Raw genomic sequence first — 14633 nt, forward strand, 5'->3', positions numbered from 1 at the left:
GCGGGCGGGCCGGGAGCCGCCGCTCAGCCCGGGAGACGCCGCCGCCGAGGCGCCGCCGCCGCCCGGGAGCCAGGCATTGCCGGCACCCTGAGCCGGGCACACCCGCCGGGCGGCGCGGCCCGCCACGACCCTACCGCCCCTGCCGTGTACCCACACGGAAGGCTGACCCGTACCCTCCGCCTCCCCTCCGCGCGCACCAGGGAATTTTAGGAGCCTCCGCCACGGCAGGAGCGCGGTTTACAGGCGGCGGCCGACAGCCCTAAAAACGCGACGCCTTCATCAAGGCCCCCAAGGGGCCTTTGAGCCGGCGGGGACCTTATGATGACGTAACGTCATTCAGGGGGCGGGGCGAAGGGGCGCGTTCCGGCCCCGCCCCCTGCCGGGAGCGCGGCGAGACGGGGCGGGGCCGAGCGAAGCATCGCGAGATCTGGGGGCGGGGAGGGAAGGCGAAACATCGCGAGATTTCGGGGCGAGATCTGTCGCGCGCCGCGCTGAAGGGAGGTGGAGCCTGAGAAGGGGGGGACCAGGCCCCGCCGAGCCGGGACGCCCTGCCCGGACTGCCCACCTCCCCTCACCGGGCAAGGGACCCGCTGCCTCCTGCCTACCTTGATCATCTTGTCCGTCTCGGGATCCTCCGACATCCTCCCGCGGGGCTACGGGCGGCTGAGGGGGGAGCAGGAGCCGCTGGCCCGTCCCCAGCGAGGGGCAGCGGGGACCGAGGGCCAGCGAGGCAGAAGGGAGGGAGGCGCCGGGGGCGGCGGCGGGGCCGGCCCGGGGGCGCTGGGCCGCGCTAGGCGACGGGCAACCCCGGAGGAGCCTTTGTGCCACCGCCGCACCGTCTCATCCCCGCCCGGCCGGGCCGCGGGGGGGGAGATGGAGGGTCGGGACCCCGCAGGGAGACGGGGGAGCGCCGCGGGGAGGGAGCGGACGGGCCGGGAGCCGCCGCTCAGCCCGGGAGACGCCGCCGCCGAGGCGCCGCCGCCGCCCGGGAGCCAGGCATTGCCGGCACCCTGAGCCGGGCACACCCGCCGGGCGGCGCGGCCCGCCACGACCCTACCGCCCCTGCCGTGTACCCACACGGAAGGCTGACCCGTACCCTCCGCCTCCCCTCCGCGCGCACCAGGGAATTTTAGGAGCCTCCGCCACGGCAGGAGCGCGGTTTACAGGCGGCGGCCGACAGCCCTAAAAACGCGACGCCTTCATCAAGGCCCCCAAGGGGCCTTTGAGCCGGCGGGTACCTTATGATGACGTAACGTCATTCAGGGGGCGGGGCGAAGGGGCGCGTTCCGGCCCCGCCCCCTGCCGGGAGCGCGGCGAGACGGGGCGGGGCCGAGCGAAGCATCGCGAGATCTGGGGGCGGGGAGGGAAGGCGAAACATCGCGAGATTTCGGGGCGAGATCTGTCGCGCGCCGCGCTGAAGGGAGGTGGACGCCGGTGCCCGCTGAGGGAGAAACCTCTCTCCTCCTTCGCTTTGTGCCCTCCACGAGCTTGTCTCCTCCTCATGGGCGCCTGCCCTCCAGCGTAGGGCTCGCTCTAACGATTACGGGATAGAATAGTCTCCTGCCGCAGCCCCAACACCCTCACCGAGGCACCGATCCCCCCCCCGCCCAGCGCCTCTATTGTTCTGGTGAGGTCGGCACTTGTGCGTGCTGTGCTGGGGACAGGCACCAGATGCCTTCAACGTTAAGGCCTCCTTCCATTAACATTTCGCAAAAAGTCTGCTAAAACCTTAAAAATAGCTTGAGGCTGGGGGTAACTGATGTATGGAAGAAAATACCAATGTAGAATGAGAGAACTGTCCTTTCAGATCATGGAGTCCAACCATAAGCCCAACCCTGACAAACCACGTCCCTCAGCCCTACCTCTGCCCGCCTGTTAAACCCCTCCAGGGATGGTGGCTCCACCACCGCCCTGGGCAGCCTCTTTCAATGCTTGATGACCCTTCTGGTGTAGAAATTTTTCCTAATATCCATCCTGGTGAGGTCGGCACTTGTGCGTGCTGTGCTGGGGACAGGCACCAGATGCCTTCAACGTTAAGGCCTCCTTCCATTAACATTTCGCAAAAAGTCTGCTAAAACCTTAAAAATAGCTTGAGGCTGGGGGTAACTGATGTATGGAAGAAAATACCAATGTAGAATGAGAGAACTGTCCTTTCAGATCATGGAGTCCAACCATAAGCCCAACCCTGACAAACCACGTCCCTCAGCCCTACCTCTGCCCGCCTGTTAAACCCCTCCAGGGATGGTGGCTCCACCACCGCCCTGGGCAGCCTCTTTCAATGCTTGATGACCCTTCTGGTGTAGAAATTTTTCCTAATATCCATCCTAAACCTCTCCTAGTGAAACTCAAGGCCCTTTCCTCTTGAGGTCCTGCTCAGCTCCCTGACACAAACTGCTCCATCGAAGGCAGGGTTAACCTCACTAAGACAAGAATGTTTATTGGGAATAGATACAACAGGAGGAGCAGAGAACAAATTTGTACCTCACAGATTCACGCTGAAGGGTTGCTCTTGATTTACCTACAGAAGAGGGACGTATGGGTTAGGTGTATAGGGCAAGGAGTATAGAACTAGCTGTGTAAGCCAACAAAAAGTTATTATAAAACCTCCTCCAGACCAGACAAGCATTTAAACAATTTCTTGGAAAAAAGAGATGCAACAGGAATACACCCGTGTAACGCATTAGTACTCAACTGTATTTGGTATTTTAGAAAGATAAAGCCAAGTAATGGTTTTTAAACAAAAGCTCCTTCAGGTAACCTTCTAAAGAAACATTTCTTAACGCAGAGTTAAGTGTTTTCCACCTAAGGTTTGTGCGTGTTAAGAAGAGGTTTCCTTGCTCTGTATCTCACGAAGCTGCATAGGTGTCTCCAAACACACGGAGAGGCTGCTGCCCTTTAGGAGTTTTTCTGTGGAATTTTGATTGTCACCTAGAAAAGAAAAAAGAAAGAAAGAAAAATCACAAGTTATTTTCCTGAAGACGGTGTTCAGTTATATTCACTTGAAGGCCAAGAGGCAACACAACTAGAAAGAAATTCTTTGCTGTGGAGGGTGGTGAGAGCCTGGCCCAGGCTGCCCAGAGAAGCTGTGGCTGCCCCATCCCTGGAGGGGTTCAAGGCCAGGTTGGAGGGGGCTTGGAGCAACCTGGTCTGGTGGGAAGTGTCCCTGCCCAGGGCAGGGGGTGGCACTGGATGGTCTTTAAGGTTCCTTCCAACCCAAAACCATTCTATGATTTTGTGATTCTTTACAGTGAGGAACAGCTGAACAGCACCAAGCCGTGCAGGCAACTGCTAATCTATTTGGTCACATATCCTCATTTTCCTCAGCAGTATAAAGCAAGGACAGTTTTCTGTTTTAAATACAGTTACATGGAGTTGTGTTTGCGGTTACTTCAGAAGTGCAGCTCCAACTTTGTTTCAAGCATTAGAAAGAAGAATTACAGCTCTCAGCCCAACCTATACCAACAGGCACAAATACAGTTTGGAGCTATGGCAGAGGGTTTGGAAGACCTTGGATACAGGGATACTCACATTTTTCACCTCCACATATGCCTCCAGACCATACTCTCCCAGCTCTCGCCCATTCCCAGAGGCTTTGTAGCCACCAAACGGGGCTTGTGCACCAAACACATCATAGCAGTTTACCCTGAAATGGAAACAAAGAATTAAGCACCTGTAGTTTCAGAACTGCTTAATGGAAGAGCCCTTTCACAGCAAAGGGACGGGTGAATTTCTAGGCAGCATTTCCCTATTTGTCAGTTCTCTCAGCCAACAGAATTAATCAATACCAAAACCTTATCCTCATCAACCAGGAAACAGAACATCGTGAAATCGGTTCACGACTCTCATTATCACAGGACCAAGCCTCCAGGCTGCCACCCACACCTCCTTCAGAGGACAAAAAACACCTACTTGTTCACTTAGTACTACTAAAGAGAGTGAGATATTGGATCTCCAAAATCTCTTGTGCTGGAACAGTAAACTGCTGCTGAAGTACTGACTTTGGCATCATCTTCAGCGCGGCCTCAGAACGCAGAGGAACATCCACGGCAGCAGCCAAGACCGCAGGGACGTGCTGGGTGATCTAATCACTGCTGGCACCCAGAGCCCTGCAGCAGCAGTTGCTCTCACTGTCAGCTGCAGGGCTGGATTTCTTCCCTCCCACCCAATTCCATTCATTAATTCACAGCGGGAGCACAGGAAGCTTAATATACCTAAATTTTACCAGCGTGACAATTGGAGGTCCGACATTCCATGCAGGGAAGTACAAGTAAAATTGGATCCAAAGTAGAGACAGGCTAGCAAAGAGCAAACTTAACGAGAAATGGCAGCCCTTAAGGAAGCTTCCAGCCACTTAGGGAGAAGGAAGGGCCGAGGCTCACCAGACTGTTCCGGCTCGCAGGCTCTGTGACACATAGTTTGCCTTGTCAAGGTCCTTTGTAAAGACTGCTGCTGCTAGGCCGTACTTGGAGTCATTTGCTCTCTCAATGACTTCCTCAATGGTTTTGAATTTCAGAATCTGCATGACCGGCCCAAATATCTGCAAAATCCAAACACAGCAGGTGAGAATCTGTGTAGAAGGGGCAAAAGGGTGAAGAAGCAAGAAGCTGGCAGCCAGAAAGGCGCTGCAGGTCTTACCTCCTCTCTGGCAATCGTCATGTTGTCCTGCACGTCGCCAAAGACAGTTGGCTGGATGAAGTAGCCTCTGTCCGCAGCAGGGTTGCCACCACACAGCAGTTTGGCTCCTTCACGCTTCCCAGTGCTAATATAACCAAGGATCTTCTTAAACTGCTCTTCATCAACCTAAGAACCATGAAGACAGAGAGATCAGTTTCACCTTGACTGGGGGTAAAAAGAAGATTGGGCTACAACCTGCTGTGCATGTGACTGTGCTCCAGCAATTCCCCATTTCATCAGGCTGCCAAGCTGGCTTCAAAGGGAGAGGATAACTTTTAAATGCCAGTGTCAAGTGGAGGGTTTGGAATAATCAGATCAGTTAATTAACTTCTCCCTCCTGCACGAGCAAGGAGATAATTGGCACAGTTCAAAGGAGATTAATCAAGAGACCAAAGGATACCTTTCATTCTAATCTCCTGATGCACAATGACTGAAGATTGGGACTATTTCACAAGATAAGTTAAGGACATTTCCTGCTCTTACCTGAGGCCCCTGTTCTGTTTTAAAGTCAAATGGGTTTCCAACCACCCTGGCCTTGGCCTTCTCAACACTCCTCTCCACAAACTCATGATATACATCTTCCTGGACATATGTTCGGGATCCAGCACAGCAGCACTGCCCTTGGTTGAAGAAGAGGGCAAAGTGGGCCTGATCCACAGCCCAGTCCACTAAGATTGAGGAGAGGAGAGAAAACCCATAAGCAAACGAAACCAACCAGAGTCAGTAAGTGACTTCTTTTGAACAAGTATCCAGCAGCCTGCTGGAGTATCAGGGATACAAAGCCCTTTCAGTTGAGTGGCATCTTCCATGCTTTGGGAGGGTGGAAGTTACATCCAGATTTAACTAGTGTGAGGGTCTATTAAAGCACCCCATACTGGAGACAAAAAAAAAAATCTAATCTGAGGCAGAGTTCTAGTTCAAAATTACCAGGTATTAAGGACAAGTTATTTTAGATCTAGAAGAATTTCCTTAGTTACTGCCACGTAAAAGCATGTGTGTTGGCTCAACAAGACCAAAAATGAGTCTATATACAAGAGGTGAGGGAACCAGAACTTCATAAGACTAGAATAGGGCAGTACGCTCTAAGAGATAGAAATGAAAACTAAAATGGGACCAAGACTGAGCAAAAATACTGAAACAACTCTCCTTTGTTGATAACTGAACTTCCCAGCCCTGAGAAAGAAGTGGGAGTGAAGAAGTGCTGATACACAAATACAGCAGCTACAGCTGGAGGCACAGAGACTTCACCGGGTGAGAACAGCCAGCTGGTGTCAGAGCTGGAGACTCACAGGACACAGGAGAGGTTTCCTTTCCCCTCCAGCTCTGCTTGCAGGAAGCCAGCGTAAAAGGTACAGACCAATAGTAATATCAGATCAGGTACAGATCAATATCAAATATTACGGTAGCGGGTGCTTACTGTCTGCATCAGACATGATTATATTGGGACTCTTTCCTCCGAGCTCCAGTGTCACCCTCTTTAGGTTACTCTCTGCTGCAGCCTTCTGGATCAGATGCCCAACCTGGATGGTGAGAAACACAGGTATTAGGAGTTAACTCCTACAAACAGCAGCACCTGGCAAGGCGGCTGCATTTAGGTCTCAGTCAGCAGTTTAATAATAATCCCTTAATTGTAGGGTTTTAAGGGAACAACTGAAGTCTGCCTAGAGTTTCACCTCTAGTAAGAAGCAGCTCAAGGAAAACAACAGGAGGTGTTCTAAAGAAGGCACCTGAGAAGAGTCTTATGTAAAGCAAAAATAAGTATCACGCCCTGAAGTCAGCTGTATTTTTAAAAAAGAAGTGTAGAAGGCAAGGTACCTCCAGTACGTTACACTGAAAGGGTATTAAGAGCAATGAGATAGTCTCTATATCTTAAGGGCTTAAAAGTTAAAGTACTGCCTTACCTCCGTGGAGCCGGTGAAGGCCACTTTATCTACGTCCATGTGGGAAGAGATGGCAGCCCCTGCGGTGGGCCCGTAGCCAGGGATGATGTTCACCACGCCTGGTGGGAATCCAGCCTGCCCGTTCACACCAGGAGAGAACAACGCTATTCCCTTTATAAATCAGGGATTTCACCTACCCTCATCTGTTAGTAATGCTTCAGGAGGCCTCCCACGAAGAACAGAACCTTTTCTACTTCACTTTACTTTCCTAGGCCTTTAGTTTTAATGTTCAGTTTGCAAGAATCAGGACAACTCCCTGCCCCACATCCTAAGCATAGTTTGAGCTATATATATTACCTTTCTAATCTCCATGAAGTTTGTTATTTAACTGAATCTTAGAGAGCCCTCCCCCAATCAAGATTTATGTCCTCTGCATATGAATTTTTACGGACAAGGGTGGGTTGGTTTTTTTTTGGCTAAATGGAATGCTAAGATACCCAAGACAGTCCAGCCTTTCTTCAGATGAGGCAGCCCTTCTCTGTTCCTGTCACATGCCCTCTGCAGCAGCTCACCAGTTTGGCTGCATCACACCATGCTCCAGCAGCAATGGTGGGGCAGCAGAAGGAAGCCCAGCCCTTCTCCTCACCTCTTTGATCAGATTAGCCACGTAGAGAGCGCTCAGGGGAGTTTGCTCCGCCACCTTCATCACAACCACGTTCCCGGTAGCCAGGGCAGGCCCAAGTTTCCAGGCTTGCATCAACAGAGGGAAGTTCCACTGAAAAAAAAGGAGGCTTTTGCTGGTCTGAACTTGAAAGTTCCCAATTAATCAGTAAGTAACCAGTGAGCTTCATCGGGATCAGCTGCAGCACCAATGGAAGCCACCTTTGATCCTTCCCTCGCTGCTCTTCAACATTTGTCTCCTTTTCAAGCACTGCCTTCTGTTTGTCCAGGAAAACTGTGCTCTGAAGTGTGAGGTTTCTCAGTACCACTGCAAAACCCTAACTTTTGGGGCTTTTTAATTAATCTTTACTGTTAAACCCTCTTTTGAGGCATTTTGAAAGAAAGCCTGTTTGTGATGACAGGGCAGTGCAGGCTGGTGAGGCATTTACATTCAGTTCTTGCTCAATGCAAATACGAGAACCATGCAAATACAGCCTGCAGCAATCAGAATGCACCTACTCCTACAAAGGGTAACACTATCCAGGGACCATTGTGCAAATCTGGCTTTGCTGTTGACAAACCACCTTGCTAGGCTTGCTACCAGTTACAGAAGTAAGATCGGGTATGTAAAGCTGAATTTTGCACACTAGTTCTCTATTTCCTTATCAAACAGAATTTCTGAGTTTGATGCTAGTAATTTAAACCTAATTGTGGGTCCGAGCCAGATAACTCCTATAAAGGGGTTTCAATTTTTATTACTTTTTTTTTAGCAGATAGGAAGTAGATCTTTCTCAGAGCTTATGAAATCAACAGATAGTTCTCTACTGCCAAAGTAACAGCCCTCCCCACTGGCGCAAGCATAACATTCTCTACCACTGGAGGAAGCAGAAGTTAGCAACAGATAGTAACTTGCATTTTAAGACAGCTCTCCATGGTAACACTGACTTCTTGCAATGTTGCAGGAACTACTTACTTACTGGGATTTACTTACTGGGATTATCTGTCCACAAACTCCCACTGGCTCGTGTCTTGTGTAACAGAAGAAGTCTCCATCTAACGGGATGGTCGGCTCGTGTCTGGTGTAACAGAAGAAGTCTCCATCTAATGGGATGGTTTTGCCATGGAATTTATCCGACCAGCCTGCAAAGTATCTAGCAACAATAAAGTTTCGGTCACTGAACTGAAAATTACAACTCTCCCGTCAGAAGGAAATAAGAGAGACTTCCTCCAGCTACTTGCTTTCCTCCTCAGAAGCATGTGGTCTCTGCACGAGCAGAGGTTCAACCACCACCAGCTGAGCACAAGCATGGAGTGCAAAGAGCTCCTGTGCTGTCACTGTAGCCTCCAAACCTACCTGAGACATTTGACTACCATGTCCAGATCCACCAGGTAGGAGATGGAGTACGGTTTCCCATTATCCAGAGTCTCCAGAGCCTGCAAAAGACAATGAGGTTGCCTGAAGAGCGAGGTGGGGAAAACCAGGCAGATTTAGATTCGATATTCAGCTTGCAATTGGTTCTGCACGTTGGCCTTTTTGCTTTCAGCTTCCCAAAACTACTCCCCCATCCTTACCGCCAGGTAAGCCCGGTCCCTCTCGATCAGGTCAGCGAGACGATTCAGCAGCTTCCCCCGATGAGAAGCATCCATCCTCCTCCAAGGAGAGCCCAGCTGGAAAGCTGCCTTGGCTGCCTTAACGGCCTTGTCCACATCTGCCTGCAGAGGGATCCAGGCAAGAGGATGAGAAAGGAGTAAGCAGTTCCCCCCTCAACTCTCTCAAAACTCAGCTGAAGCCCTCCCTGGTCTCCCAAGAGACAACAGCCTCCAGCCAGATGGCACAAGTGCAGCTTTTTGGAGAGGGGGGACAAGAACTTGCTGGACTTGCTGCAGGCTTCTCGCCCAATCTGCATCCACGGGGAGGAGGGGACAGAGGGGACAGTGAAACAGATGGGTGCAACAGCCGGGCAGCCACCACCTCCGCCTGTGCTTACGCTCTTATTTCAGCTCCTCAGAGTGCAAATATTGTCTAGTTATTTCTGCAATGTCATCTGCTGGGTTAATATTTGCATCCTCGAACAAGGCATGGAAAAAGCTCCCAGAAACGTGCTTTTGACAATCTTTCAGGATTTGGTTTCACCACCACAGTCTAAAGGAGGTTTTTTTTTCCACGATCAAATATCTCTAATCCATCATCCTGTCCTGTCAGGGCATTAACTTGTTTCTAGTTGGTTCTCTGTTCTGGCTTGCTGTAATGGTCTCGCCAGGACAAGCCAGTCTGCCACGGACAAGCAAACAACAAAGGGTTTCCCTCACTCACCCCTCCCTTGGGGAATACAGACAAGTTTCCAGACTGTAGGAAGAACCCAAAATTGCTGGGAAACACCACCTCAGCTCGGCCACAGACTCCTAGGAGGACCTTGCATAAGGCACGGGATGATTATGTGACTCTATTCCCCACCATCGCTCTCTCTTTTCCCTTTTTCAATTTTCTAGAGCTGGGGACAGTCTCCCACCACATGTACAGCAGACAGGGGCTCTCCAGGTGAATCCTGACCTTTTGTCTCTTCTGCTACCCTGACTCTGGGTCACACCAGCAGCACAGCACCCACGGGCGACCACAAAGGTGTCTGCCTTCATCCCCACCTGCCCCAGCAACCTCCACCCACGGCTGCTCCCCAGCCTCCCCACATCTCCTCCTCTCCACCCTTGCCAGTCCCAGCTTCCTACTGGTAAGAAGCAAAGCCAGAGGGGTTTTGTTGAAAGCAGTAGTGGAGGAAGGACACGAGCAGCACTCAACGTGGTATTTGTACAGGTCAGACACTTCCTACCACAAACACAGCACTCGGTGAGAGATGAGTCAGTGTCTTCCCCTGCGATCCCCGTGTACCTGCTCGTGTGGAGAACAAACCCATCTCATCGCAGGAACACTCACCTTATCACCCTCAGCAACCTGGCAGATGACTTCTCCTGTTGCTGGATTGATAGTCGGGAAAGTCTTCTTACTGACTGCATCATGCCACTCATTATTTATGAAAATCTGCAACGAAAAAGAAAAGCAAAGCAGCCTTAAGCCTTAGAGCCAGACCTACGTGAAGTTGGTAAGAGCTTTAGTTGTCTGACAGCAGCTTAGCAAGGTGTTTAATTAAAGGAGACTCAACTTGTGTGGGCTCCAAAACCACACCACTTCCAAGGAGGTATTTTAGCCTAAAAGTAGACAGCAGCAGACACAGCCTCGAGTTAAAAAAAAAAAGAATTCACATGTCAGCAAACAGCCTGTGAATTGGAAGCTGTTCCCATCCCAGGAGGACCCTGCAAGCCCTGGAAGCCTGGCTGGGGCTGCACAGGGATCACCGGGAGGCTCGGGAGGCTGAACGCCGGGAAAACGCTTGGGGCAGGGATGATAGAGTTGGTTTTGTAAACAGCACTAGGGCTTTTGGCAGCAACTTCCCCGATTTGCTGATTTTAGGATCCCCGTGACCCGTTCCAAAACCGAACCAGGCACAAACAGCAGCTTTTCACCAGCTCTTTTCTTTCTCAGTAAGGCTGAATTCATGGAGTGTTTTTTTTTTCCAGCTCCACGGCAAGAAAGCCTCAGTGCAAAGATCACAGTGCTCGCTGAGGACTTGGCCAAACTCTCAGCCAAGGGCCTCGTCACCGCCCTGGGAGGGGAACCAAGGCTCACCCCCCACCAGCACCTCACCCCGGTTTCCCCCAGGGTGGCGAGCAAGGAGCAGGGGTCTCATCCACGCAGAGACCCACCATCAAGCCAGGAACCTTCCCCTCCCCTTCCCTTCCCCTTCTCCTTAGGCTGGCTGTGCCGATGGCTGCGGGGACAGTGATAAAACCCAGGGCCCCCCCCCCCGCTTCTGCCCCACCCCCGCTGCACCAGCCCGGAGTTGCTTATTTTTTTTTTTTTCCAACAAGATTTTCCTGAAACGCAAAGCTTTGGGCCCAAACCTCCGGCTGCTCCAGCGCTTGCCCCCCGTCAGCGTTAAACCAGGGGTGTCCCCAGCGCCGCACCGGGCTCGCACCCCAGCGCGGCCAAGCCGGGGAGCCCCGTCCCCCCCTTCCCCGTCCCAGCCCAACCCGCCCGGGGGGAAGCCACCGCTGCCCCCCCCAACCCCCCGGGCCGGCTCCGGTCCCCGCCGCGGCCCTACCTTGTTGCAGGCGATGTCGGGGCGCGGGTTGGGCGCCGGGATGGGGGAAGCGGCGGCCGAGAAGGGCGCACCGAGCCGGGCCGGGCCGCGGCAGAGCCGGGAAACGCTCACCGCCGCCCGCAACATGCTGCGCTGCGCTGGGCCCAGCGGAGGGGGCGGCCCCCGTTCCTCCGGGGCTGGTCCCGCACCGCCTCCCGCACCGCCCCCGCTCCGCCCGCCCGGGCTGGGCTCGGCTCTGTCCCCTTGGGATGGAATGGAGTGGGTTCAGCTTGTCTCAGCTGGGTCCTGCTCGGCTCAGTGCGGCCCCTTTCATGGAATAAATTCGGGTTGGAAGGGACCTTAAAGCCCATCCAGTGCCACCCCCTGCCCTGGGCAGGGACACCTCCCACCAGACCAGGTTGCTCCAAGCCCCATCTCAACCTAGCCTTGAACCCCTCCAGGGATGGGGCAGCCACAGCTTCTCTGGGCAACCTCTGCCAGAGTTTCGCCAACCTCACAGTGAAAAACTTCTTGAAAGCTAATCTCCCTTCTTCCAGTCTGAAGCCATTACTCCTCGTTCTGACACTACATGCCCTTGTAAAAAGTCGCTCTCCAGCTTTCTTGGAGCCTCCTTCAGATGCCTGAAGGCCACCATAAGGTCTCCCTGGAGCCTTCGCTTCTCCAGGCTGAACCCCCCCAACTCTCTCAGCCTGTCCTCCAAAGCTGGAAGTTTCGCCAACCTCACAGTGAAAAACTTCTTGAAAGCTAATCTCCCTTCTTCCAGTCTGAAGCCATTACTCCTCGTTCTGACACTACATGCCCTTGTAAAAAGTCGCTCTCCAGCTTTCTTGGAGCCTCCTTCAGATGCCTGAAGGCCACCATAAGGTCTCCCTGGAGCCTTCGCTTCTCCAGGCTGAACCCCCCCAACTCTCTCAGCCTGTCCTCCAAAGCTGGACACAGTACTCCAGGTGGGGTCTCACCAGAGCAGAGTAGAGGGCTGGAGTTTTTAATCTCCAAAATAAACCCGTGGTAATTCCCCTGTGTCTGACAGCACCTCTCTGCCTTCTTCAGGGGTCTGTGCAGGATGACAGGGAGTGGATGGCTCCAGTTTCTTAAAGGGGACAGAAAAATTGTAGAATATGTCAATTGAGAAATAGTTTAACCCACTGTCCTTGAAGACCCAGGTCACTGAAAGTCTTGGTGGCAGTTCCCGTATCTGCAGGTCTTTAGGCGTTTCACTCAGGAGGGGATTATCAGCCCTGTTTTGGAGGGAGGAACCTCGAAGGCCAGAGAGGCCGAACGGCTGCCCAAGGTTATCCAGCAGGACTCAGATTAGGGCTTCCTAGATCAGCTGAAAGAAATCCTCTTGCGCTGGATCTCAGCCTCTCTCGTCCTTGGCTGCCCATATCCCCTCAAGGGTGACCGATGCCCCTGTGGGTCCTGGGCAGCCCCCTATGGGAAGTGGCACTCAAGGAGTTCTTGTTCCAACATGTTCGTCCTCCCACTGTGGACCTGCATGTGTGAAACCACTTTTGGGAGATGCCAGAAAGACCTGTTTTACCCGTAGAGACGTGCCTGTGGGCGCTGAGCCTCTCCCAGAGGGACCAGGTCAGGCTGTGTGTCCACAGGGCACATCTCAGAGCTGAGCTCCAGCCAAGCCTTGCTCGGGGCTAAGCTCCCAGACGCTGTCCTCTGTGTCTTCTGCCGATACCTGGATGGACAACTGATGACTCTGAGAATTAGCCCTGTGTTCATGCTTTTGCTCCTCTCGAGCAGGACCCTTCCCTTCCCTGGGGCTCAGCAGACAAAACCAGCAGCACTAAAACCAAGTGCAATGGAGGGAACACCTTCATGGCAGCCCCAGCTCTTGGCCTCAAGCTCTGGACCCCGCAACAGCCACCCAGGACTGAGCCTGCCTGAAAGACGAGATGGTGGGAGGCACGAAGGCCAGATGCCTGCTCCAAAAACACCCCAACTGCCAGGGCCAGGCAGATTCAGGCTCCCTCCCTCTTCCACAGCAGAGCCAAGCATCTGGGGTTGAGGTAGAATTTCACCCTGGAGCTTGTGAGAAATCAAGGGTCTGTGCAGGATGACAGGGAGTGGATGGCTCCAGTTTCTTAAAGGGGACAGAAAAATTGTAGAATATGTCAATTGAGAAATAGTTTAACCCACTGTCCTTGAAGACCCAGGTCACTGAAAGTCTTGGTGGCAGTTCCCGTATCTGCAGGTCTTTAGGCGTTTCACTCAGGAGGGGATTATCAGCCCTGTTTTGGAGGGAGGAACCTCGAAGGCCAGAGAGGCCGAACGGCTGCCCAAGGTTATCCAGCAGGACTCAGATTAGGGCTTCCTAGATCAGCTGAAAGAAATCCTCTTGCGCTGGATCTCAGCCTCTCTCGTCCTTGGCTGCCCATATCCCCTCAAGGGTGACCGATGCCCCTGTGGGTCCTGGGCAGCCCCCTATGGGAAGTGGCACTCAAGGAGTTCTTGTTCCAACATGTTCGTCCTCCCACTGTGGACCTGCATGTGTGAAACCACTTTTGGGAGATGCCAGAAAGACCTGTTTTACCCGTAGAGACGTGCCTGTGGGCGCTGAGCCTCTCCCAGAGGGACCAGGTCAGGCTGTGTGTCCACAGGGCACATCTCAGAGCTGAGCTCCAGCCAAGCCTTGCTCGGGGCTAAGCTCCCAGACGCTGTCCTCTGTGTCTTCTGCCGATACCTGGATGGACAACTGATGACTCTGAGAATTAGCCCTGTGTTCATGCTTTTGCTCCTCTCGAGCAGGACCCTTCCCTTCCCTGGGGCTCAGCAGACAAAACCAGCAGCACTAAAACCAAGTGCAATGGAGGGAACACCTTCATGGCAGCCCCAGCTCTTGGCCTCAAGCTCTGGACCCCGCAACAGCCACCCAGGACTGAGCCTGCCTGAAAGACGAGATGGTGGGAGGCACGAAGGCCAGATGCCTGCTCCAAAAACACCCCAACTGCCAGGGCCAGGCAGATTCAGGCTCCCTCCCTCTTCCACAGCAGAGCCAAGCATCTGGGGTTGAGGTAGAATTTCACCCTGGAGCTTGTGAGAAATCAAAGCTGAGGTTACGAGGCTTCCCCACAGCCCTGGGTTCCGGGTGTTGAGCACCCCAGGGCTCCTCCACAGCACCCCTTGTGTCCCTGAGAGCAGAGGTGAGGTGGTGGCCCTGGACAGATGGATGTGGCCTTGTGCAAGGGGGCTGTGAGGCTGCACCCGCGCTGGAGAAGCTGAAGAATTAGAAGCAGCAAGCCCATGGCTTTAA

General features: G+C 53.2%; 1 protein-coding gene across 1 annotated transcript; it reads right to left on the reverse strand.

The window, feature by feature from the left end:
* Positions 1-2411: 2411 nt before the first annotated feature.
* On the reverse strand, positions 2412-11529 carry ALDH2 (aldehyde dehydrogenase 2 family (mitochondrial)). The gene is made up of 13 exons (XM_014964723.1): positions 11369-11529; positions 10144-10248; positions 8787-8927; positions 8569-8648; positions 8206-8365; positions 7201-7329; positions 6576-6689; positions 6092-6194; positions 5158-5342; positions 4636-4800; positions 4380-4537; positions 3529-3643; positions 2412-2928 (listed from the first exon to the last, which is right to left on the reverse strand). The coding sequence occupies exons 1-13, from the start codon at positions 11492-11494 to the stop codon at positions 2896-2898; spliced, it is 1614 nt and encodes a 537-aa protein (XP_014820209.1). The 5' UTR covers positions 11495-11529; the 3' UTR covers positions 2412-2895.
* Between the last annotated feature and the right edge of the window lie 3104 nt (positions 11530-14633).

The sequence above is a fragment of the Calidris pugnax genome, unplaced genomic scaffold (genome assembly GCF_001431845.1).
Source record: "Calidris pugnax isolate Ruff unplaced genomic scaffold, ASM143184v1 scaffold32, whole genome shotgun sequence".
In the NCBI taxonomy this organism is placed as follows: Eukaryota; Metazoa; Chordata; class Aves; order Charadriiformes; family Scolopacidae; genus Calidris; species Calidris pugnax.

Bases quoted from the DNA above. Each gene is read 5' to 3' on its own strand.
- ALDH2 (XM_014964723.1), bottom strand. From the start codon at position 11,494: ATGTTGCGGGCGGCGGTGAGCGTTTCCCGGCTCTGCCGCGGCCCGGCC. The intron at 6,690-7,200 runs GTGAGGAGAAGG...GTGAACGGGCAG, and splicing joins TGGCTAATCTGATCAAAGAG to GCTGGATTCCCACCAGGCGT. The intron at 6,195-6,575 runs GTAAGGCAGTAC...CTCACCATCCAG, and splicing joins CCTTCACCGGCTCCACGGAG to GTTGGGCATCTGATCCAGAA.